Below are 24,616 nucleotides of genomic sequence, written 5' to 3'. Positions count from 1 at the left end.
TATTGTATATGCTGTTTGTCATTGACTGAAATGTTGTTATGTGGCACATGACTGTACATGCAAAGTATAGACATATCGCCAAATGATTATTCACTTAAAAATGTTTTTTTAAATATTTTAGGGGTATATTTGCTCCTTTTCAACCAGCACATGTCACCATACCAAATTTTATACAGATCCAGTGGAAGCTGTAAAAGATATCCCTGATGGTGCAACGTTACTGGTTGGTGGTGAGTAATAGTATTGTTTTCCTTTAATATGGTAACATCCTTATGTTTTTAGCAAAGGAGGGAAATCACAGTGGCAAAGCTATGTAGATTAGAAATACCAATTATTTTATTACTTAGTTGTTATTTATTCATTATTTTATTTTTATTTATTCATTACATATTATATTATCTATTATTTTTATTACAGTGTCCCCTTCCTGGAAGTTTAGCAAGGTGTAGCACTTTATATTTTACCTTTTTTCCTCTTATGTTTTCTTGTTCTGTTACTTTGAAGAGCTGAAGCTTCAAATGTTGATGTCTTATTAGTAGGTTTGAAAAATCCCTAGATCCTTGGGAATTCTGATCAACTTAAAAAGTTGACGCTGATCTCATCAGCCTCCACCTAGTCACTCCATTTATTAGTCGTCATTTTATGAGGTAGAGAGCACATAAGCATCTATCTATTATTGAGCCCCCGAAGTTCTATTGCTTCTTTGTGTTTGGAATGTCTTTTAGAACCACTTTCTCACACTCATTAAACTTGCTGCCTGAATCTTATAAATTTCTTTGGGTTTCTAGGCCTTGGTCACAAGGATGAAGGCTTATTTTTAGGGCTGCTCTTCATTCATTCAACTGATCAGTCATTGAATGTCCATTTTAAACCCAATACTATTTGAGATTTGTGGAGGATGTAAAGAAATAAGAGGCATTGGCCTAGGCTTCTAATTCTGCTAAATTTAGTCAGGCATATAAAACAAACATGTTTGAAAAAGTGACTGTATAAGAATTGAATTATAAAGTGGGGCAATAATAGATGTGAAGTTAAGTGCAAGAAGAACAGTGTGTAGCCATATTTACACTTTGCACTTGGCTTTACACTTATGAATCAAGGACTTGGCAGTGACGTCTGGTGCCATATAATGGTGTGAAACATTTGGATACAGCCATATGACCATTTATTGAGTTGCTGAGATATATCTGTGCATTTTGCTTCATAGATCTAATAATGTGCTTTGTATTTTCTCTTTTTTATTAAAAAGAATAACACACACATGTCCCTGAAAGAACATGACTCTTTTCACAAATTGTTTATCTTTTTGGCTTGTTATAGGTTTTGGGTTATGTGGAATTCCAGAGAATCTCATAGGAGCTTTACTAAAGACTGGAGTAAAAGGACTAACTGCAGTCAGCAACAATGCAGGGTACGTGTGCATTTTTAGAACAATTGGCTTGAAAGAAATGACAGTTTTCCATAGTATTGAAACAAAGTTTATCAGTGAAATGAAAGTTTTCCCCATTTACGTGAGCAAGATGCTGAAGCATCAAAACATCATGTTTAACAAGCTCAAGAGTAGAGGTTACATGTATTCAAATATTTTTGGTACCATCCTTCATAATCATAAGTAAAGCAGACTTGCATAATTTTATATCTTAATCTGATGTGCTTTTATTTTTCGAAATGTCGGATATATTGTTAAAGTTAAAATATATGTTTTCAAATTGAATCTTACATTTTATAATTTAGAGATGTTGCTTTATGTTGTATGTTATTATAGATCATTATTGTTAAAGGAAGATGGACATCAATTTGAAATCTATTTCAAGTTCTTTCTTTTGGTTATGGCATTACTCTGGATGATATATAAGAAATACCATTGATTATTAAAAATGTTGCAGGTCTTGGTAGAAGGAGCAGAATATGTAGCCAGCACTTAAGGCCATAGGACTGCATATCAAAATGGTCAACAGTAAGCCTAACATTTTAAAAATGGCATGCACATTAAGATACTTTTAGTTATGAAGGAAAAAGCTATTTTTATACAAAATGGTAAAATATCAGCTTTCTTTCAACAATGAAAGACTTTAAAGATTTTAAAAACTTAAAAAAATTTTTTTCACTGAATTGGCAGTTTAGCCTATTATTGTCAATGCAATTTAGAATAAAGAGCAGATTATTATTTAGGAAACAAAACTGATCCTACATTTGTGCTCATTTTTTCTTTGCTGAGTTTATTTATGCTGCTATTTTCATCTGGAAGGCTCTCCTATCTCTTCTCTGCATCCACATCTTTCCCATCTTTTAGGATTCGACTCAAGTTGCATATCCTTAAAGAAGCCTTGTCCGATTATAGAATGTCACTAACCTTCATTGATCTTGCCCTTTTCTAAGTTCCTTTGGAGACTTTTGGCCTTTCTTTGTATACTGAATTATGTTTATTCTCTATGCTATATATTATAGGCCGATCCTGTTGATTACAGTGGTTTGCTATCCCCTGCTGTGCGTAGCCTGTGAGTATCAGAGTCGCTGAGTGTTGGAGCTGGATGGAATTGTAGAGATCATCTGTTCCTGTTCCCTCATTTAATATAGGAAACGTGTCTGTAAATAGAGAAGTAACTTGGTCATGGTCACTTGATATTTCTTAATCATATCCCATGCCCTTTGAACTGACTTTATATTGAAAAAATACTTTTGAGTATCAGTACTTTGTTGGGTTTTCCAGATAGCTTGGTGCTTACGAGAGATGGTTGAGATCAACATAAATTCTTGATGCGGAGTAGGTACTGATAGCCTACTTCATTGAACACCAAGTAGGCACTTTGCATGCCTTCATTGGCAGTTGATTCTTCTAATTAGAGGGTTTAAATCCTACAGGAATGAGGACTTGGTTTTGGCCAGAAGAGTCAGATGAATGAGGAAAACTTAGCATTGCTTCATTGGAGAACTAATGACATTGTTTGAATTGTTGGGTAAATGGAGAGAACTTGGAATTAGAAGTAATAACTAGTTTCTCATTTATGGAACGATCTGCTTGAATTGGAAGTGTTTCCAAAGCTCAGGACTCCTGATTTTCTGTTTTTGTTTTGTTTGTTTATTTTTAATAATCAATAAGACTTGTTGTGATGAGGTGCCACTTACCTTGGTATGGAGTATTAACTGTTAGTCTTTTAGTCTTGGTAAGATAAATCCTCCCTTAGGATCACTCAGATGAATCAATAGTTTGATATGGATTGATTAGGAAGGTAGGAAAAATTGAGAATGGGCCTTTCATTGATTTTTGGAAGACTTTAACATAAGAATTACAAGCCTGTTTGAACCAAAAGTTTCACAATAAACTATATATCAACCAATTAAATCACAAAGCCAAGAGAAGAAAAGATGTGTTACAATAGTCATCTCATTTCCTCATGACAAGGTTATTTTAGATTACGGGTCTTGAAGGTAGGGATTTAGACAACTCTGAGGGCAGCCCCACTTACATGTGGAAGACTAATCAATACTATGTGGTAATATGTACCTGTGCTGGTGATTACAGTACTGTTACTAGTATATAGTAATATATTTGTCATGTGTAGGAATTCGTTGAGGGCCCGATGAGCAGTTTCTCACTCCAAATAAAATTTCTGGTTCTGTACCAGTGATTTTGAACCTGGAGATAAAGGCAAGATAAAGGGCCCTATGCTGTGCCCTCTTTCTTGTTTGTTGAGGCAGCTGCAGCTCTGAAGGGCTCAATGGAGAGATGTAGGCCACATTGGTTGATTACAAGCATTCCCTCAAGGTTTGGTTATTTTGTCCGGGAAGGGCTAACCACTTCCTGGGATGTGCACTTGAACTTCTGTACTCGGCTCATGGAAGATTTCACTTATCCCATATAACTGTGTCATAAATTAACCTTATATCCAAATACAGCCTTTTCTTTTCTTTAGATACTCTGGGTATTATCAGAGTAAATATAAATTGTGTAACTGAGATTTAAAGTATGTCTAAAATGAGAGTACACAAGAGAAATACAGTTTGGTCAATGGTTTGCAGCTTCATTTTTACTAGTGTTTTATTTTGACAAGAATTGTCAATGAGATTTCAGAAAATGAAAATTCAGAAAATGAAATTTCAGATTCAGAAAATGAAAGATACTTGCAGAACATTGATGTCTTCCATGAAATATCTTTTTGCTTTACATTAATATGTCTGTTTAATGAATTCTTGACTTTAGACTTCTTTTAGCCACTAAATTGTTTGAAACCTGAGTTTCTTGTGCTGCAGGAAAAAGATCAAATCTCTCTCTTGTTAGGTAGCCTATAAAAATGTTGGCTACTAAAGGAGAGCAAGATAATCTCTTTGAAAGTTCATCAGAATTATCTTTAATATCAAAGAGCTGCAAGATGCTTTAATATATATGTTTCTCTAAACGAAATGGTATGTTCCTCATTTGCAGGTCACATATGTCTTTCTTTTTTCTTTATATTGTGAGTAAGGACCTTGCCTTATTCTTTTTTGTATAGTGTCTGATATACAGTAGATAAGGGACACATGTTTTCTGAATTTGTGAATTGGAAAGTATGTGGCAAGAAAGACACTCTTATTAAAAGCCTATTTAACAGCATTTTTTGAGGCATAAACATAATTTTGTACCTGGTTAGGTGGTAACCTGGGTTGAGCATCTTCTGCACTGCTTGGTTGTCATGCCAGGTTGCTAGTCCAGAAACAAAGCAAAGGCCAAATACACATGGTTTCCAGAGCCAAGATCAACAAATACAGAGAGGTCATTTCCAAGCAGAGCCAAGTTCAAATGTGTAATGGGTTGAAAAGCCAACAGAGATCCGTGAAGAGTGGGTAGAAAAATTCCCAAGTCAATGAATGACCAAGTAAATTCTGGCTTATGGCATGGACCTGTGTGCTTGGAAGGAGTTTCAGATATTTAAAACTATAGAAAGAAAATAGACTACATCCACCTTCATGGATTATTTTATTGTTGTTACTTTATTTAGACAGAGCTCCAGAGGATATCAATGGTGCTCTCATATTGGGTAATTGAGGACAGTTTACCAAAGGGACTCATGGTCAGGAATGAGGGAAGGCAACATGAGTATTGAAGAACCTTGGAGTTAGTGACAGAGGAGAGCTATTCAGACCAGCTCAAGGCCTGATGGGATGAGGGGAGGGAGCTGTTAGGATCTGGAGGAAAGCTTATGGAGAGGGCTGTCGAGGGTGCTACAGCTTGACAGGGGGAGAGCCAGGGAAGTATAAAGCCTGACATCATTCTTATCTCACCCCTGATCCTCCTGATGGTGCCTTCTATTGCCTGAACCCAATGGCAAGGGAGCCCTTGGACTCATTCTACAAGGTCAGCCGTCCCAGGCAGAGGGCAGGCTGGAGATCGGAGAATGGATCTGGAGGGACAAACAGAAAATATCCAATATAAGGGCTTGATGATTTTCATTTTTGTTAGAGAGGAGCCAGTGAGGAGGGGGATAGTGAAATTGAGCAATAAATTCATTCAACAATGATCAACAGATTTTTTTTTTTTTTTTTTTTGTGAGGAAGGTCAGCCCTGAGCTAACATCTGTGCTAATCTTCCTCTTTTTGCTGAGGAAGACTGGCTCTGAGCTAACATCTATTGCCAATCCTCCTCCTTTTTTCCCCCAAATCTCCAGTAGATAGTTGTATGTCATAGTTGCACATCCTTCTAGTTGCTGTATGTGGGACGCGGCCTCAGCATGGCTGGAGAAGCGATGTGTCGGTGCGCGCCCGGGGTCCAAACCCGGACCACCACTAGTGGAGCGCGCGCACTTAACCACTAAGCCACGGGGCCGGCTCTCAACAGATGTTTATAAGTGACCCTCTGTGTGCTGTGTACACTTCCAGGTGCTCAGGGACAGCAGTGAACAAAACAGACAGCAGTGAACACAAACAGAACAAAACAAAGGTTCCCGCCTTTGTGGACCTTCCATTACAGTGGGGAGAGACGGACAATGAGTAGTAAACGTAACAAAGAAGTAAATTTTCTAATATGTTAGAGGTTATAGTGCTATGGAAAAAAGAAAAGAGCAAGAAAGGGGGATTGGGAACGTGAAGGTGGAGGGGCAGGTTTCAGTGTAAAATGAGGTAATCAGGGTGGGACTCATTGAGGTGACGGTTGATCAGAGACTTGAAGGAAGCGGGGGGGCGGGGTGTGTCGTTTGGGGTTCTGGGTGGGGTAGGTGGGGGGTGAGCCATGCAGATACCTGGGGGAAGAGTTTCCGAGACAGGGAAAGGCCAGTGCAAAGGCCCTCAGGTAGTATACCTGGTGTGCTTGAGGAACAGTAAGGAGGCTAGCAGAGGTAGAGAAGTGAGCGGAAAGGAAGTGGGAGGAGTGGGGTCAGAGACATAAGAGGGTGTCCCATCACGAGGGCATCCCATCACGTGGGGCCTTGCAGCCATTCTAGAGACTTTTGCTTTTTACTCTGAATACATGAAGACCATTGCAGGGTTTTGAGCAGAGCAGTGACATGATCTGACATTTTATTTTATGCTTACATTTTTGGCTGTCAGTTTGTGAGTATATTGTAGGAGGCAGAAGTCGAAGCAGAGAAGTTTATGCGGTACCCAGCCAAGAGATAGTGCAAGTCACAGAAGAGGGAGTGACCAGTGGTCAGACTCTGGATAGATTTTGAAGGTAGAGTCAGGATTTCCCAATAGAGTTGGTGTGGAGTGTGAGAGAGAAGTCAAAGATCACCCATTCATTTCCTGCGGATCTCTAAGGATGGGGCTGCCATCAGGTGATGGGGAAGGCTACAGGTGGTGCTGAGTTGGAGGGAATAAAATTATTAACCTGAAAAACTGAGGGCCTACCTAGGCATTAATTAGGATTAGGTAAAACAGAAAAACAATAACAACAAATAGAGAAAGGATTGTGTGTCTGAAAGTGTGGGGAAGAGCCAGAGGCCTAGACAGACAATCTTCAGTGATTTAGAGTCCTCTAGTGGACAAGTGTATTATTAATCTTCAAGGAATTCTCCCCATCTATGAAAAGTACACTCTTGAAAATACTTATGTTATGTAGCTATTTCTTTTATGCCCGTGGTGGGTGGGAAATGTTATCAGATTCAGTATTGGAAGGCTAGGACTATAAAACAAGTTTAATAGAAGGTTGACCGTTACCTGTTACCTGGACTACTTTGAGATATTCAGTGTGTCAGGACTGCCTGGGGAAGTTAGAGGCTTGGAAATGATACAATCTAAGAATTAGGAAAGAGTCCATTGAGTGAGAATGGCCACTTGTGGGTGGGAGGAGTATGAGGATGGAGAATGTAGTGAAGGTGGGAGAAAAGGAGGTTGTTAGGAGAAATGTCAGTGGTTTGTCACACAGGGTGTCATACTTACTACCTTTCCAGGTCAGACAAGTGGATGTCACCACTGATCATTAGACTAATTTCTCCCCAGCCCATTCTTCCACTATATTCCATTACCACAGCCAGAATTCTGGAGTGGGTCTGCATCTATGTCAGGATGGGCAACAAGTAGTGTGAATTATTTCCTCCAAATATCCCTTAATTTGTCCCTTCTTCCCCATTCCCATTGCACCACCTTAGTTCAGACTCTTATCATTGCTTGTTTGGACTATTTCAAGCCTCTTAACTGATCTCTCTGCCTTTCATTTCTGAACCTCTCCAATTAGTTGTATACCCCATTATTTTCTCCTTACAGTTATTCACAGGATCTCCCATATCCTTCCAGGTGACATCCTAATTTCTTGAAATGGCTTATGAGGCAGATCACAACCTGGCCAGCCTTCTACCTCTCCTGCCTCGCATCTGCTTTCCGTCCATATTCCAGTCACGCTCAACATGTAGTTTCCTGAGCCCGTCACACCATTTTATACCTTTGCAAAGCTGCCCATCTGCCTCCTTCTCTCATCACTTCCACACCTCACCTCTACTCTCAGAGACTTTTTTTTCTTCTGTTCAAGTGTCACCTTCTGTGAGCCTTTTTCTGCCCTCTTTCTCCTCTCTAACTGTTGGGTTCTCAATCTTAAGTGTTCTCATCACACTTCACACAGACTTCTCTTAACACATCTCTCCCTCTGTTGTAATAATAGGCTTCCATGTTCTTTTCCTTGAAAATCTCAGCTGCCCATGGCCCAGGACCTGACATACCAGCCCTAGGTAGAGTAAGAATTCAGTAAAGGATTGTTGGATAAATGAGCTATGTAGATGACAGAGCTCCATGGGGAGAGCCATCAGAGCACTAAAGGAATTACAAGGGAGATCACAAATAAAGACTTCTGTTCCTGGGAGGTACTCTGGCCTTTGTCACTACATTTATATCTTTGAAAAAATTTTTGGGGGGGCCAGCCCAGTGGCGTAGTGGTAAAATTTGCGTGCTCTGCTTCGGGTGGCCCGGGGTTTGCGGGTTCAGATCCTGGACATTGCTCATCATGCCATGCTGTGGTGGTGTCCCACAAACAAAAAATAGAGGAAGATTGGCAGAGGTGTTTTAGCTCAGGGACAATCTTCCTCAAGCAAAAAAGAGGAAGATTGGAAACAGATGTTAGCTCAGGGCTGCTCTTGCTCATCGAAAAAAAAAAAAAATTTTTTTTCTTCAAGTGTCATACAGAGTAACACAGAAAGGTGAACATATCGTTGGTGTACGATTTGATGGATATTTGTAGGCTGCACACCCATGTAACCAACACCCAGGTAAAGAAATGGAACATGACCAGTACCCCAGAAAGCCCCCCTCATGCTCCTTCCAGTCACTGTTCTCATCTCCCACTACCAAGGTTAGCCATTATCCTCACTTCTGATTTTGCCCATTAGTTTTGTCTGACTCTGAACTTCCTAGAAAAGGAATAATTCAGTATGTACTCTTTTTGTGTTTCTTTTGTTCAACACTTTGTCTGTGAGAGTCGTCTATTGTTGCTAGTGGTTGTAGATCATTCATTCTCATTGCTGTATAGTATTCCATTGTGTGGATACACTATAATTTGTCTGTCTGCTATTGAGGGGTATTTGGGAGGCTTCAGGTTTTGGCCATAATGCATAGTGCTGCTATGAATATTCTCGTATGTATCTTTTGGTGTGCATTCTTGTTGGGTATAGACTGAGTGGAATTGCTGATGTAGCATATGAATATGTTCAGCATTTAATAGATATGGCTAATAGTTTTTCAAAAGTGGTTGTGTAAATTTACATTCCCCTCAGCATATACGGGAATTCTGGTTGTTCCACATCCTTGCCAGTACTTGGTATTTCCCTCTTTTTTATTTAGCCATTCTTTCATGTTTGTAGTGGTGTCTCATTGTGGTTTTCACCACATTTTTAAAAAAAATAGTTTTATAGCTAAAGTTCAAGTATTCTTTGTTATCTTAGGAATGTTTTCTCTTATCTAGTTGGTTAAAGTATTTTTGACACTTTTGAGTGGGAGAGAGGGATAAGGTGACTAAAAGCGCAAAAGTTTTGATTATTAATCTGTCTTGTCCTATAGACTTTGCTTGAAATTTGCTTTGAAAAGTAATAGAAATAAGTAAGAAAAGCACAAACTTAGAGACTTTCACCTAATGAAAAAAGCCAATACTACATGCACCGTTTCTAAGAATAAACTGAACTGCCACTTTAGTAGAGATGTTAAACTGTGTTATATGTAACTTAATAGACAGCATTATTCTTGCTACCTATAATCTTTTCACTGGCTTGAGATTAATTTCCTGATTTTTTTTGTTGTCGTTAAAAATGTTTAAGTGTGTAAATCTTCTTGAGCAAAATATCTATGATATAGGGAAAATGTTCGTATTTATAATTTGGGTCTATATTTCAAGAGTATGCTGTTCTTCTCTCTTTTAAATAAGAGAATGCCCCTCCCCCCTTTTTAGGACAGAAAATTTCTCCATCCAAAACTTCCTTTGGGGTCAGTGCAAATTAGGACAGTGACATTGCCTCTGCAGTTATGTAGGCCTCCACAGCGGAGGGCAAGAACCAGTCCATCTCTTTGCTCATCTTCTAATTCAGAATCACTTTGGAGCATTGGAAAGAATGAAAGGTGCAGGGTAGGATTGTGGGTTTCAATACTGGCTGTGTCAGTTACTGCCCAAGATCTTGGAAGCAATCACTTAAACATTTTGAGATTTAGTTTCCTCAACTGTAAAATAAGAAAAGAACAGTCACCTTGCAAGGATCCTTGGGTGGTGGGGACTGAGAGAGAATGTGGGTTAAATGCCTAGTAGAGGGGCTTTCTCTAAATTAATAAAATTTCACATTTTTGAATGTTGGTGATATTAGTGTTCTCTCAGATGTTCCTTTGATTGTAAGCTGCCTTCATGTTCCTTCCAGGGTTGACAACTTTGGCTTGGGCCTTTTACTTCGATCTAAGCAGATAAAACGCATGGTCTCTTCATACGTGGGAGAAAATGCAGAATTTGAACGGCAGTACTTAGCTGGTGAATTAGAAGTAGAGCTGACACCTCAGGTAAGAAAATTTCTCTGCTTTTCTTTTACACTACTAACTTATTTTAAAATTTACCTTTTGCCCCCCTAGAAATTTTTTTGTGCAAGGGAGGTAAGGCAGAGATGATGCTATTTTGCCAAACAAAGAAATTTTTGTTCGTAGGTCACACCTGCTGATTGCTGAGGACTAACATTTTCTGTCAGTGTGCACTGAAAAACAAGGTATTTCGAGTAAAAATATCCAGGCTGCAGGATAAATTTTTAAGTTTGGCACTATAATGTATATTGTGCTAGAAGCCTGCAAAAGGACTTACTGAAATGTTTGAAGGTTGTCCTAAAAGTCAATTCCTATGAATCATAGAGTTAGAAATTTGTGAGTAATTTGGTCTTGCTGAGACATACCAGGAGAGTGAAGCCCATGGAGGGTAAGACTGGCTACATCACAGAGTAAGTGCTGAGAGCAGAGCCCAGATCTCCAGGGAACTGATGCTGTTACAGAGCAAGCAATTACTGCAGTTAATCTAGAAAGTTTCCACTCATTATGTACACCATCTCCTAACTGATTGAAGAGTTTGTCATGGAGGAAACTTTTTGAAGTCATTTGAGTAAAACAATGGTCTACAGATTGTATGTGTTGGTCTCCCATTTTGACATGGTCTCTGCAACTGAACCCACTACTCTGCTTTATTTTTGTCAACAGAAAATATTATTACCATTGACTTTACCAAATTGGTAATAATGTAATGTAGCATAATTTTGTAAAAAATCTTCAGTAATTAAATCACAGTGTATGCTTGTCTAGAGAGAACATGCATGGAGGAACTGTTCTTTCTACCTGAAGCCTCACAGTGTTGCAGTCCCACCTGATTCCTCTGTAGTGTTGGCACTGTGCTTTCATAGCATTGCATTATGCTTGGTATTTTCCAATTTTCGTTTAAAGTTTTTAGAAAATAACAAAAGGTATACTGTCTTAGTCTGCTTGTGCTACTATAACAAAATACCACAGACTGGGTGGCTTAGACAACAGAAATTTATTTCTCACTGCTCTGGCAGCTGGAAAGTACAAGATCACAGTGAAGGCTGATTTGGTTCTTGGTAGAGGGAAGGAGGAATAGGGAGAGCCAGAGAGCGAGCATGTGTACAAGTGAGTGTGCTCTGGGGTCTCTTATTATGAGGACACTAATCCTATGGGATCAGGGCCCTACCTTTATGACCTCACTTAACCTTAACGACTTCCATGAAGCCCTATCTCCAAATACAGTCACATTGGGGGTGAGGGTTTCAACATGAATTTTAGGGGAGGACACAATTCAATCCATAGCATATACTTTTCCTCTTCACATTATAGGTTGAGATACCATATCCTTCCAGTTGTGGAGCTATTGAAAATTAACTTGTGAATTACCTTTTATACCTTTTGCCCTTATTTTTTCAGCATATACATGGTAGAGGAACTTCCTTATTATTTCTTTTATATTCTTTCTTTAAACTAAAGGAGGTCAGTGTCTCCCTCCCCATCTTAGTGGCATGTAATAAACAGTGGCCCTGGCAATGTGTTTTGCAGCCTGAGATCTGGGGAGGAAGTGTTGATGAACTGGTAGGGATTAGGACTCCCTTTGGGAGTTGGATGTGGGTAGTACCTACAGAAGACCTGTAGAAATAGTCTACTTTCAGGCCCTTGCCCAGCTGGACAGAGAGAAGGAGGAAAGTGTTCAGGGAGGGTGAACTTTAAAAAATATTTTATTTTTTATTTTAGTTTATTTTTTTGCTGGGAAAGATTCACCCTGAGGTAACATCTGTTGCCAATCTTCCTATTTTTTTTTTCCTTCCCCAAAGCCCCAGTACATAATTGTATATTCTAGTTGTAAATCCTTCTAGTCCTTCTTTGTGAGCTGCTGCCACAGCATGGCTACTGACAGACGAGTGGTGTAGTTCCAAGCCCAGGAACTGAACCCAGGCCGCCGAAGCGGAGCACGCCGAACTTGAACCACTGGGTCATCAGGGCTGGCTCTAAAAAATATTTTCAAGTAGGGGTTATTATGGTTGTTTTGATGATTTAATTTTGTGCATGTTGTTAACTTGAAAAACCTACGACGAAAGTAGAGCCATCTCTGCCCATTAGAGTAGAGAACCAGTTATCTGGAAGATTTTCCGTTATTCCACAAGTCCCTCCTTCCCCAGAATATCCCATCTACTTAAGTGACTCTGTGTCTGAAATCCCAACTATTAGTTCCTTCTTTGATTTTAGTATTTAAAGGCCCCAGTTAAAGTAGAAAATTGTTTTCAGGTTGGGACAATATGAACACCCTGTCATTAATACCTAAACCAATTCTTATTGCTGATTAACCAGTCAATTTTCTAGTATGAATATGAGGTAGATAGACCATTACAGTAGGTTTCAGTGTTAGGGAGGGTGTCAGGAAATGTTCAGGGCCCGAGTTATTCTCCTACGGGAAGACTGAGTGGAAGGGCACTTGAGGGTGGGAGAGAGCTAGGGAAATTGGGCTTGAAATCACTGCTACCTAGGAGGGAGATAAAGATGATCAAAAGAAGACACAAAGAAACTTGGCGTATAGCTGTTTCTGCTCTGGAACAAAATTTGAAATATTCTTGGCTTTAAAAAGCCAGTTTACCTATATGTTGTCCTCTTTGCCTAACTTTGGATTTTTTCCTTAGCAGGTAATGTAGTAGAAAAAATACTTAGGAGAATGGTTTAGAATAAATTCTAAATCAATTTGAATATTTTACATTATTATTATATAATTATGACTTATTAATGGATAAGATTCAGGCCAGAGCTACATATAGCACACAGTAAAACAAAAAATTATATGTATTTTAATGTGTACAGTTTAAGTTATATATTTCAGATTTGAAAATTAATTTTAAAATATTACAAATAGACTGATGTAGAATATGATGTCAAGAAACCAGTGGGAGGCTTGGAAGCAGGAAGCATGATTATACAAATAAGCAGTTACATTTTGAATGTGGATTAAGATTAGAGAGAGGTTGTTGTCTAGAGAGGCAGTAATTGTTTTAAATGAATCTTCTAGCGTACAGCATTAGTGAAATACACCAGTATACAATGCTAGGTATGTAGGATTCTAAAAAGGAAATTTAACTCTAGTCTCGGGAAGGCGCGGACCCACAGACACAGGAGACCGAGCTTGATGCAAATGTACGAGGTTTTAATTAAGCGGAGCTCCGGGTCGACACGTATCTCTCGCAGGAGACAAAGAGGTCGACCCCGAACCTTAAGGGGCAAGCTCTTTTATAGGATTCGGAAGCATAAAGCGGGAAAAGGTTGGCGCGGTCTTACATGATTGGCTAATTTAAAACATTTAAACAGTTACATTTTATGGCGCGAATTGCTATGGCGCGAAGCAATTATCAGGTTACACACACGCGTCCCCATCTGGACCCCCTCCACCCCGACCCTCCCAAACTTATCCCTCTGGAGCACTCTCTTGTTCTCAATTTTCCCCGAACAGTTTAGGGCGAGTCTTCTATGAATAGAGTCAGTCAGGATCGATAAACGTTCACCCTTATACCAGGAATCCTTAGGGTGTGGAGGTGCCTGTCTCTAAGGTATTAACTTTTAAATTTTTAATATAATTTACTTCCTTCATTCCCCACTTCTTTTTTTGTCCCTAGTTCTAATCTTAGAACTTAGTTTTCGGTGTCTACTATCAGTGGCTCATTGTGTGGGAGAGCTTGGTAATGGCGTTGGAGCATCATAGCATGCACTGCATTGACTCTTTTTTTTATGAAAGCAGTAATTTTATTGAAAACACACGGTCCAAAGACCAAAAGTAGACAAAGAATCAGCAAGGGTCCTGCTAGGGAGGATAGTAAGGTCGTCATCTAGGGGGACTTAGTGAACCAGGATTTAAACCAGCTCTGTTGCGCCTCCCTGCTTTGCTGCCTCATGTCTAATCTTTTCTTTAATCTTTGCATTGAATCTCGGACTACCCCTGTGTGATCTGCATAGAAACAGCAGTCTTCTTTAAGGGCCGCACAAAGTCTTCTCTCTCTTAAAAACAGCAGATCTAATCTTCTTTTATTCTGGAGCACTATTTCAGACAGGGAGGTGAGGGACTCTTTTAATTTAGAGATGGACTGTTTTAAAGTCTTGAGGTCTTTATCTATAGCATTGTTCAAGGCAGTTAATCCCCTTTTTCCTGTGACTAAGGCCGTAGTGCCAGTCCCTATGCCCGCGGCAACTCCCAGTCCCAGGAGTACAGCCAGGGTGAGGGATACTGGTTTTCTTTTCTATAATCTGGATCTCTGGTCAAATTCATCCTCGAAACTATTGGCAGTATGATAATAAATTTTAGGCACCAACTGCACAAGCACGCAAAAATCTTGTGACGAATTGAATACGCTAGTTGAGATGCAGGGGGTTAGGCCCGTGGTGCAGGCCCACCACCTATTGGGTCTTGGTACCAAAAAATGACCAGGAGTAGTCGGAAGGCTGACTTCAATCTTATTACATAGAGCTTGGTAGCCTGGGGGAATTTTTTCTAAGCATAGTCCTGAACCGGTCCCCGACACATCCGTTAGGGTTAGCCGCCCTTTTTTGCCCCAAAGACAAGTCGTGTGGTCTGGGGTGTTATTATAGACCCCCATGGTGGCAATTTCTTTATAATAAGGGGGGCTGACTGCTAGGCATAGCCAGCATGATTCAGTCATTTTAGGGTTGGAATCATTTAAGGCGTAGTAAGCTCCCCATACTAAGTTAAACAGTCTGTGCCATCTTTGTTCAGTAGGTACTGCGGGAGGTGGCGTAGATGGTGGTCGCAGAGCAGATCTGGTGACCATATCTACGGCCCCATTTAGGGTTATGGATTTTACCTGGGGGGGTTTGGGGCTATTTAACCCTATCGGTCTGCTGGCGGGGGATTTTTGGGACAGAGGGGGCCTCTGATCGGCTAGGATCCCGTTTGGCCCTATTGGTCTGCTGGCGGGGGGTTTTATTTTTAATTTAATAGAGAAGGTCAGGCCATCATCGTACCGTTCTTTGTACAATCTTATTCTCCATGAATGACCATTCTCGATCCAGGTTTTAATTGTTTTTCCCTTCCCTGTGAACTGAATGGTTAAGGGGTGGCACCAGGTATTGCATTCTGAGCCCCGACTCATCTGGTGGCTATAATTTGCTCTAACCCTGATTAAATCCCAAGAAGAGGAGGGTTCCCAATAAGTAGTCCCACTGGTTTTACATCCCCAGTTTTTACAGTAGAAGTCTTCTTTGCCCCCGCACCAGGAGTCAATTGAACGAGGTCTGTGGTGACCGGGGCACACGTAAAAGGGGTATGTCTTTAGTTTACCCTTGCGATGGGGGGAGTGGCATCTTCCGGCTTGTTTTGCCCCCCTTCGTCGACCCATGAAATCTCAGTCGGGGGTTCCTATAGTCAGTTTACAAAGGTCAGGGTGTAAGTCTGGCCACCATGTCTAAGGGGAAGCAGTTTTTTGGATTGACCAGGTTATATTTCTTACCTGGGAGACGACTTGCCACGTGAGCAGTTGAGGAGCGTGGGGATTAGGATTGGACGACTTGCTCGCCGTTCCCATGACGCAAACGCAGCTTAAGAGGGTTATCAGTCTTTTCCACCTTTCAGAGATCTGCTGCATTCTGGGGTGCCTTCTTTACGTGTGTGGCGTGAACCCAAGAGGTTATACCGTCTACCTTGACTGCTGTGGGCGTAGTGAGGAGCACTACGTAGGGCCCCTTCCAACGTGGCTCTAATGACCCCGTCCGATGTCGTCTCACAAGGACAGAGTCCCCAACCTGGAATTGGTGCGGGATGAGCAGATCACCAGGCTGGTAGGCCTCTTTTAGCTGGTTCTAGATGTCGCGCCTGACGGCCTCGAGTGCTTTTAAGCGGGCTGACAAAGGTATAGAAGGTATAATGTCAGGGTCATGTATCCCTATTTGTGCCAAAGGGGGAGGGGTTCTATAGAGGATTTCAAAGGGTGTAAGTTTTAAGGGTCCCTGTGGGGTGTTCCGGGCGCGGAACAGGGCAAAGGGCAGGAGGGCTGTCCAGTCACTATCGCCGGTCTCTATGGACAATTTAGTTAGGGTCTCTTTAATTGTTCTATTTATCCTTTTTACCTGGCCTGAGCTCTGGGGTCTATAAGCACAATGTAATTTCCAATTGATCCCCAGTTGACTGGCCAGTCCCTGACTTACCTGGGCAACGAATGCAGGACCGTTGTCAGATCTAATTACCTTTGGGATCCCGAATCTCGGGAGGATTTTTTCTAATATCTTTTTGGCTACTACAGAGGCAGTCTCTTTTCGGGTGGGGAAAGCCTTTACCCATCCCGAGAAGGTATCTACAAATACTAGAAGATATTTATTCCCATACCGGGCCGGTTTGATTTCAGTAAAGTCTATCTCCCAAAAGGTTCCGGGCCTGTCTCCCCGGAGTCTATGTCCAGTGCGGTATTTGGTAACTGCAGCATTTGTGAGAGCGCAAGCTCTACAATCTTTATAAATTTCCTCAGCCGCCTTTCTCAAATCTGGTACCTGGTACGGGGAGGCCTCAATAATTTTAATTAGTTTCTGAGGGCTCAAGTGGGTTAGCCGGTGTAGATGTGATAGATATTCTCGCCCTTCTGCAACGGAAAGGACTTTCTCTTCTTTAGTTAGTTTCCCACCGGAGACAGTTTTGTTGACCTTAGCTCCCTGGAGAGTCAGGACCATAGGTCCTAGTGCCGCCCGCTTGGCTTCCAAATCTGCTAAGCGGTTCCCTTGAGCTATGGGGTCGGTGCCTTTCTGATGACCTGGGCAATGGATGATTGCCACCTTTTTAGGCAAATGTATAGCCTCTAGGAGGCCCAGAATCTCTTTTTTATTTTTGATATCTTTTTCGGCCGAGGTAAGCAGCCCTCTTTGTTTATAAATAGCCCCATGAACATGGGCAGTAGCAAAGGCATACCTGCTGTCCGTGTATATATTTACAGTCTTATTTTCAGCTAACCTTAACGCCTGTGTCAGGGCGATAAGCTCAGTCTTTTGTGCAGAAGTCCCTTCCGGCAAGCTGCTTGCCCACAGAGTCTTTTTCCCGTCTACCACAGCAGCCCCAGCCATCTTCTTACCTTCTGCCATAAAGCTGCTGCCGTCGGTGTACCAATTAGGGGCCCCAGCCCATGGCTCATCCGGCAGATCGGGTCGGGTCCCCGTTTCTGATGTCAAGATGTCGCCGCATTGGTGAACAGGTATTTCATTATCTGCTTCGGGCAGTAGTGTGGCCGGGTTTAAGATGGCCGGTGGGGCGAAGGTAATTTTCTCAGTTAGGAGCAGACTTTGGTAGTGAGTCATCCGGGCGTTAGTCATCCATCGATCTGGAGGCTGTCTGATAATGTTTTCTAAGGCATGGGGGGCTACTACGGTTATCTGTTGGCCCAGAGTTAACTTATCTGCATCTTTTACCAGCTGGGCAGTGGCGGCGATTGCCCTTAAGCAGGAGGGCCATCCACTGGCTACCGGATCCAGTTTTTTTGATAGATATGCGACTGGGCGCTTCCAGGGCCCAAGGGCTTGAGTTAGGACTCCCCGGGCGATTCCCTTTTTTTCATCTACATATAAGGTGAAGGGCTTGGTCAAATCTGGTAGGGCCAACGCGGGTGCCTCTAATAATGCCCGTTTTAGAGTCTCAAAAGCCTTCTGGTGCTCTAGAGTCCAGACAAAGTTCCTACTTTCCTTAGTCAATGGGTACAGTGGAGCAGCCAGGGTAGCAAACCCAGGGATCTACAATCGGCAGAAGCCGGCTGTCCCCAGGAATTCTCTTACCTGGCGAGCGGAGGTTGGGGCCGGAATCTGGGTCACAGTCTTTTTCCGTGCGTCGGTTAACCACCTTTGGCCGTCCTTTAGTGTGTAGCCTAAGTAGACTACTTTTTCCTGGCACAACTGTGCCTTTTTTTTCGACGCCCGGTATCCCAACTCACCCAACTCGGCCAGGAGGCGCTTGGTCCTTTCTTCACAGTCTCCCGGGGTTTCTGCCGCCAACAGTAGATCATCTACATACTGTAAAAGAGTCACTTGAGGGTTTTTAACCCTATAATCAGTCAAGTCCCTGTGGAGGGCTTCATCAAACAGGGTAGGGGAGTTTTTAAAACCTTGAGGTAGTCTCGTCCAAGTCAGTTGTCCAACGATCCCCATATCAGGGTCGCGCCACTCGAAAGCAAAAAGTAATTGGCTTTTTGGGTGAAGCCGTAGACAGAAGAATGCATCTTTCAGGTCCAAGACAGTGTACCATTTTCGTGATGGGGGGAGGGAGCTGAGTAGGTTATATGGGTTTGGCACGGTAGGGTGTAAATCCTGCACTCTCTTATTTACTTTTCTCAAATCCTGGACCGGCCTATAATCATTAGTTCCAGGCTTTTTTACAGGCAGGAGGGGGGTGTTCCAAGGAGACTGGCAAGGAACCAGGATTCTTTGTTGGAGCAGCCTCTGGATATGGGGGCGGATTCTTTCTCTGGCCTCTTTGCTTATTGGGTATTGACGCACCCTTATCGGGAGGGCTCCGGCTTTAAGATCTGTCACGACTGGGGGAATTTTCGTAGCCGTCCCTAGTCCCCCGGTTTCAGCCCATGCCGTTGGAAATTCGATCAGCCACTTATCGGTATTGAGCCGAGCTCTAGGCTTAGGCTGCTGATGGAGCCGATATTTTTCCTCTAGCTCCAGGGCCAATATCATGGTGGTAGGTGCGGACCAGGATACTGTAGGCCGAGGTTGAGCAAAATCTATTTGAGCTTTCAGTTTGGTTAAAAGGTCTCGACCTAGCAACGGGGTCGGGCATTCAGGAATCACTAGGAAGGAATGGGACACCCTTCCTTTCCCCAAGTCCACTGTCCGGGAAGTAGTCCATGAGTATTGTTTCTGCCCAGTGGCTCTAACAACCAGAGTCTTTTTAGTTTTTAATTTCCCCAAAGGTTGCTTCAGTACTGAATATTCAGCCCCAGTATCAATCAGAAAACTCATAGGGGTCCCCTCAACAGTTAGGGTTACCCTAGGCTCGGGGAGGGGGCCCGAGCCCCGTCCCCGCTATTCTTCGTCCTCTCCTAAAGACAACACCTTGGGTGTGGCCCTTTTTTTGGGGCATTCCCTTGCCCAGTGTCCTCTCTCTTTACAATAGGCACATTGGTCTTTGTCCAAGGGTTGCCGTCTGCGTGAGCCTGGTCGTGGGGCGTTGCCCAGGTTCCCTGACTGTCTGTGATCTGGCCCTGTCGCTTTTATCACTGCGGCCAGTATTTTAGTTAGTTTTTTTTTTCGTCTCCTGTCTCTCCTGTCTTCCCTCTCCTCAGCCTCCCTTCTCTCTCTCTCTCGCTTTTCCTCTTCACTCTCCCTTTTATGATACACCTTTTCAGCCTCCTTTATTACGTCCCGCAGGTCGTAGTCTTGCAGCCCCTCTAGCCTTTGTAATCTCTTTTTTATATCTGGGGCTGACTGTCCAATAAAGGCCATAATGACAGAGGCCTTCTGCCCTTCCGAGGACGGATCAAAGGGCGTGTATCTGCGGTAAGCCTCCATCAATCGTTCTAGAAAAACGGAGGGGGGTTCAGTGGGTCCTTGCTGAATCTCTCTTACCTTAGCCAAATTGGTGGGCCGCCTTGCGGCTCCCCGGAGACCCGCCACTAGAGCCCGGCGGTAAGCGGACAGCGACCCCCTACCTTCAGCCGTGTTATAGTCCCAGTTGGGTCGGTTGTGCGGAAACCCTTTTTCCGCCTCAGCTATCGTTGCCGGCTGCCCGTTGGTGCCTCGGATATTCTTTCTTGTTTCCTGTGTGATTCTTTCTCTCTCCTCCGTGGTGAAGAGTGCCTGTAAGAGCTGTTGACAGTCATCCCAAGTGGGCTGATGGGAAAACATTAGGGACTCTATCAGGGCGGTTAATCCGGCGGGGTTTTCTGAAAAGGGGGGATGGTTATTTTTCCAGTTATACAGGTCTGAGGAAGAGAAAGGCCAGTACTGGAGGGGTGACAGCTGGTTGGGCCCCGCAGGAGTTCTATACTCTCTTAGCGGGAGCGCCACCGTGGTATCAGGCCCGTCCGGAGTGGCTCCGCGGCGGCTTCGGGTTCCAGCGGAGGGACCCGAGCCAGTCGCCCTCCGTCCTGATTGCGATCCTGGAGCGGGGGAGGGGTAAGGGGGAGGCGAGAAAGGGGGCCATTCGGGAGGAGGCTCAATCTCAGGGTAGACCCCGGGGGGGGGCCGAAGGGGTCTCCGACTCCGCTGTTCGAGTTGATTTCGATTTTTGCCGTGTCTCCGCATCCTGCAGCGCCAGGACTCGGGGGCTTAGTTTTTCTGCTTTTACCCATGGCTTAACCCACGGGAGTGGGTTCTGCACCAGATCCTGCCACACTGTAATATATGGTCGTTGGTCAGGATGGGACCCCGGTTTCTCCTGGAAAACAATAGCCCTCACCGCGAGGATAACAGTTAGATTAAACGTCCCCTCAGGGGGCCAACCCACATTGAGGGAGGGCCACTCAGAGGCGCAAAAAGTCTGCCAACGCCCTTTTTTTATTTCTACCGACAAATCGTGCGCCCCCGCTCTCACTTCAGTCCAGTGGTCTAAGGTCAAAGAGAGGGGGGTCGTCATAGTCTGTCCCATCCCGTCAAATGAGGTCCACGTAACGAACAAAAACAGAACAATGAACATCAAAAACACAGCAAGACAAAAACAACTTTGCCCGGTTGGTGTCTGTACAAGCCAACCGAAGGCGGTTTCAGACGGGAGGGAGTTTCGTGTCCTCCCTGGGAAAAAGAGTGCCGTTTCTTTTTCTACCTGAAAGGGGGTAGTCAGGCTTTCCTGACTCCCCTTGTCCCTTGGGGCGTCCCCCAGGGTTGCAGCCTGCAGTTCCCAGCACGTCTGCCACTGCCGCCGCTGGGCCCTCTCGGCCCAAAGCGGCGGCTGCCCAGATACCGAGACCAAAGCAATGCTTCGCGGCGCCGCACACACTCGCACACCCAGTCACTCAGGCTTACCTCCAAGGGGTCTTCGGAGTCTGGGGTGACCGCGCAGATCCCGGACGAGCCCCCAAATGTAGGATTCCAAAAGGAAATTCAACTCCAGTCTCGGGAAGGCGCGGACCCACAGACACAGGAGACCGAGCTTGATGCAAATGCACGAGGTTTTAATTGCGGAGCTCCGGGTCGACACGTATCTCTACGCAGGAGACAGAGGGTCGACCCGAACCTTAAGGGGCAAGCTCTTTTATAGGATTCGGAAGCATAAAGCGGGAAAAGGTTGGCGCGGTCTTACATGATTGGCTAATTTAAAACATTTAAACAGTTACATTTTATGGCGCGAATTGCTATGGCGCGAAGCAATTATCAGGTTACACACACGCGTCCCCATCTGGACCCCCTCCACCCCGACCCTCCCAAACTTATCCCTCTGGAGCACTCTCTTGTTCTCAATTTTCCCCGAACAGTTTAGGGCGAGTCTTCTATGAATAGAGTCAGTCAGGATCGATAAACGTTCTCCCTTATACCAGGAATCCTTAGGGTGTGGAGGTGCCTGTCTCTAAGGTATTAACTTTTAAATTTTTAATATAATTTACTTCCTTCAGGTACTGTTGAGAGTGATAAGCCTCTAGAGAGTAGGAACCACTTCTGTGAATGTTTGTGTGTCCACATACAGAGTGTGCTTCATGAACTCTTTATAGGGTGTTGGGTGCTCACTTGTAGGGCACGCTTGCGGAGAGGATTCGTGCAGGTGGGGCTGGAGTTCCTGCATTTTACACCAGCACAGGGTATGGGACCCTGGTGCAAGAAGGAGGGTCACCAATCAAATACAACACTGATGGCAGCATTGCCATTGCCAGCAAGCCAAGAGAGGTAAGGAGCACTCCCATCCAGGTAACACCGGGAGGCCTCTTTCAGCATGGGATTCCAGGTGGACTCATTGGGTAAATAAGTATAAAATCACCTTTGTGTGAGAACAAACACCATCATTCATTTATGTAACTATTTTAGATAAAATTTCTAGCTAAAACTGAGGATCTGCTAATAATTAAAATCACATAGAGAAACCAGAATAAATAAGTGAGAAGAAAAGAAACTATAATCCTTATCAGATGAGTGAGTCAAGGTTAGTTTTATGAGAGGTTTTAACAAATTTAGGAGCATTTATAATTGCCGATCATGTTTAAGTGGAAAATAGAATAGATGTATGATATATATGGTATTAAACTCTTCATGCCCAGGCCCCTTCCGGATGTGACTAGAGGAGGAAAAAGAAAGCCAAGGAAATCACAAGTTTGTCTACAATCTTGAAAAGCAGGGGACAGTTGTAATTATGTAATGAGAGAGAGAGAGAGTTCATATTGTCTCCTTTATCCTTCATTTTGTGCACTGGACACACTTGAGCTTTAGACCGAATGACTTAGTTTTATTTGAAGTGCCGATGGGATGGGCACCTTTATACTAGGTAACTTCACTCACATATTAGAAAAAAATAGAACTCTAGATATAGGTATTTGAGGTACTCAGATTTGAGCCAATTTTAAAAATTGCCCACGCTAATATTTCATTACTGTATTTTATTCCCTTCTCCCTGCCCATGTGGCTCAAGAGAATTAGCACGGTTTGCAGAAATGGGGAGCTTAGCTCTAGGGAAGAGAAAACTTAGTAAATCAAGGGCTCTCATCACCTTTCTGCTTATAGGGATGTTAGCTCTGCGCCCCCGTGTTTTGAGGGAAGATAAAAGGTCATCGAACGTGTCCCCTGCTCTTCAGTGTTTGTCTTCCGCCGCGTCCTCCATCTGGAGCTTTGCCTTTCTGCTTGGACTGACCTATATTGACTCAAAGCTTTTATTAACATTTTTTACATTCTATCTTCTTTCTTTACTGCCTAATTAGGTTTAAAAAGTTTTTGGAAAAGTAAAATACAGGAGCCTAATTATTAAAATGGATCTTAGTAATATAGATCAAGATGCCCAGAAAAATTGGGTTAATACTTTGAGAGCTTGCTAGAAGTTATAGCATTAACTCACCCTGGGAAAACCTAGGATAGAGTAGGATTTGTCCTGAATATCTAGGTTCATTCTGCCTGGAGTCAGGTGCATGAATCTAGTAGTTTTGTCATTTTGTCTGAATCTCCTAGAAATACAACAGACGATTTCTTGAAACAATTCTTGTTAGCTCTTTGTTTCCCTTCTCTAGGTTAGGAAGAAGAAGTGGGTGAATTCCTTAATTCACTTATGTTTATTGAAGTCGTACTATTTGCCAGGCACTGGTCTAAGTACCCTGGAAAAAGGGAAGATCTAGACCAAGTCCCTCTGCTAGTGCGGAACTCAGAAGGAATGAATAAACAAACACATAATGTCAGTACTGAAAGTGCTGTGAAGAAAAATCAAGTCAGGTAAAGGCAGAGAGAGTGGTCAGTGACCAAGGAGGTGGTGTTCCAGACTGGGTCAGGGAAAACGTCTCTGAGGAGGTGACATTTGGTGGAGACCTGAATAAAATAGGAGAATGAACCAGGCAAAGATCATAGGGTTGTGCTCTAGTCAGAAGGAAGGTCCTGAGGCAGCCTTGCCCTGTGTGTGGAATAGCAGGGCAGTGAGACTGGAACAGAGCAGATGAGGCAGTGGTACAATTGGAGGTTGAAGAGAGGCAGGAGCCAGATCACATGAGTTTGGATTTGGCTGAGTGGTGAGAGGCCAACAGAGAGTTTTGAATAGAAGTGGGAGAGCTGAGTTACGTTTTGGAAAGATCACTGTGGCTGTTGGGAAGTGAGTTTTTTGGTAGGGGGCCAAAAACTGAAGCAATGAGAGAGATTAAGAGGGTGTTGTATTAATCCAGGTGGGAGTGGGAGGTGATTTAGACTCAGGTGGTAACAGTGGAATTTGTGAGAAGTGGTTGGAATCAGGATATATGTTGATAGTAGAGCCAACAGGATTTACTGATGGCTTGGGTGTAGGGTGTAAAAAAAGATAAGAATCAAGTATGCTGCTTATTGTGATGGACAAAGCATGGGAGTAATCAGCCATCAGGGATGGTGCCTCTGAGACATCCATTAGACTCCAAGAGGAGGCGCTCAGTAGGCTCCAGCTTGGGGGGAGTTTAGAGCTGGGATAGGAACTTTGGAGGCATCGGCATTGAGTATTTAAATCTGTGGGACTAGAAGAGTGGCTAGGGCTGGGGTGCAGCTGGAAAACACCCCCTGCATTTAGAGGTTGGGAAGAGGAGAAGGAGCA

The 24,616-nt window shown here is 43.2% G+C and overlaps 2 protein-coding genes across 3 annotated transcripts in view; one reads left to right on the top strand and one right to left on the bottom strand.

Annotated features, from left to right (window-relative positions):
- The window catches only part of OXCT1 (3-oxoacid CoA-transferase 1), a 139,616-nt gene that overhangs the window by 10,576 nt on the left and 104,424 nt on the right, over positions 1-24,616 (top strand). Inside the window, exons 2-5 of one of the 2 annotated variants that reach the window (XM_004422775.3) lie at positions 122-230; positions 1,321-1,411; positions 10,296-10,431; positions 22,108-22,257. In XM_004422775.3, the coding sequence (XP_004422832.1) occupies positions 122-230; positions 1,321-1,411; positions 10,296-10,431; positions 22,108-22,257 (486 nt within the window). The remainder of the gene's footprint in view (positions 1-121; positions 231-1,320; positions 1,412-10,295; positions 10,432-22,107; positions 22,258-24,616) is intronic. The other variant, XM_087443237.1, reaches the window with a different exon arrangement.
- On the bottom strand, positions 13,855-22,072 carry LOC147914608 (uncharacterized). Its single transcript, XM_087443011.1, is given in 3 exon segments — positions 13,855-16,301; positions 17,517-20,485; positions 22,059-22,072. Coding segments are annotated over 3 exon segments (3,024 nt in total). The 3' UTR covers positions 13,855-16,260.

Source organism: Ceratotherium simum, chromosome 18, assembly GCF_057802395.1.
Source record: "Ceratotherium simum simum isolate JZ-2026a chromosome 18, ASM5780239v1, whole genome shotgun sequence".
Lineage (NCBI taxonomy): Eukaryota > Metazoa > Chordata > Mammalia > Perissodactyla > Rhinocerotidae > Ceratotherium > Ceratotherium simum.
The sequence above is the reverse complement of the archived record's forward strand: the minus strand, read 5'-3'. Positions and strand labels throughout refer to the sequence as shown.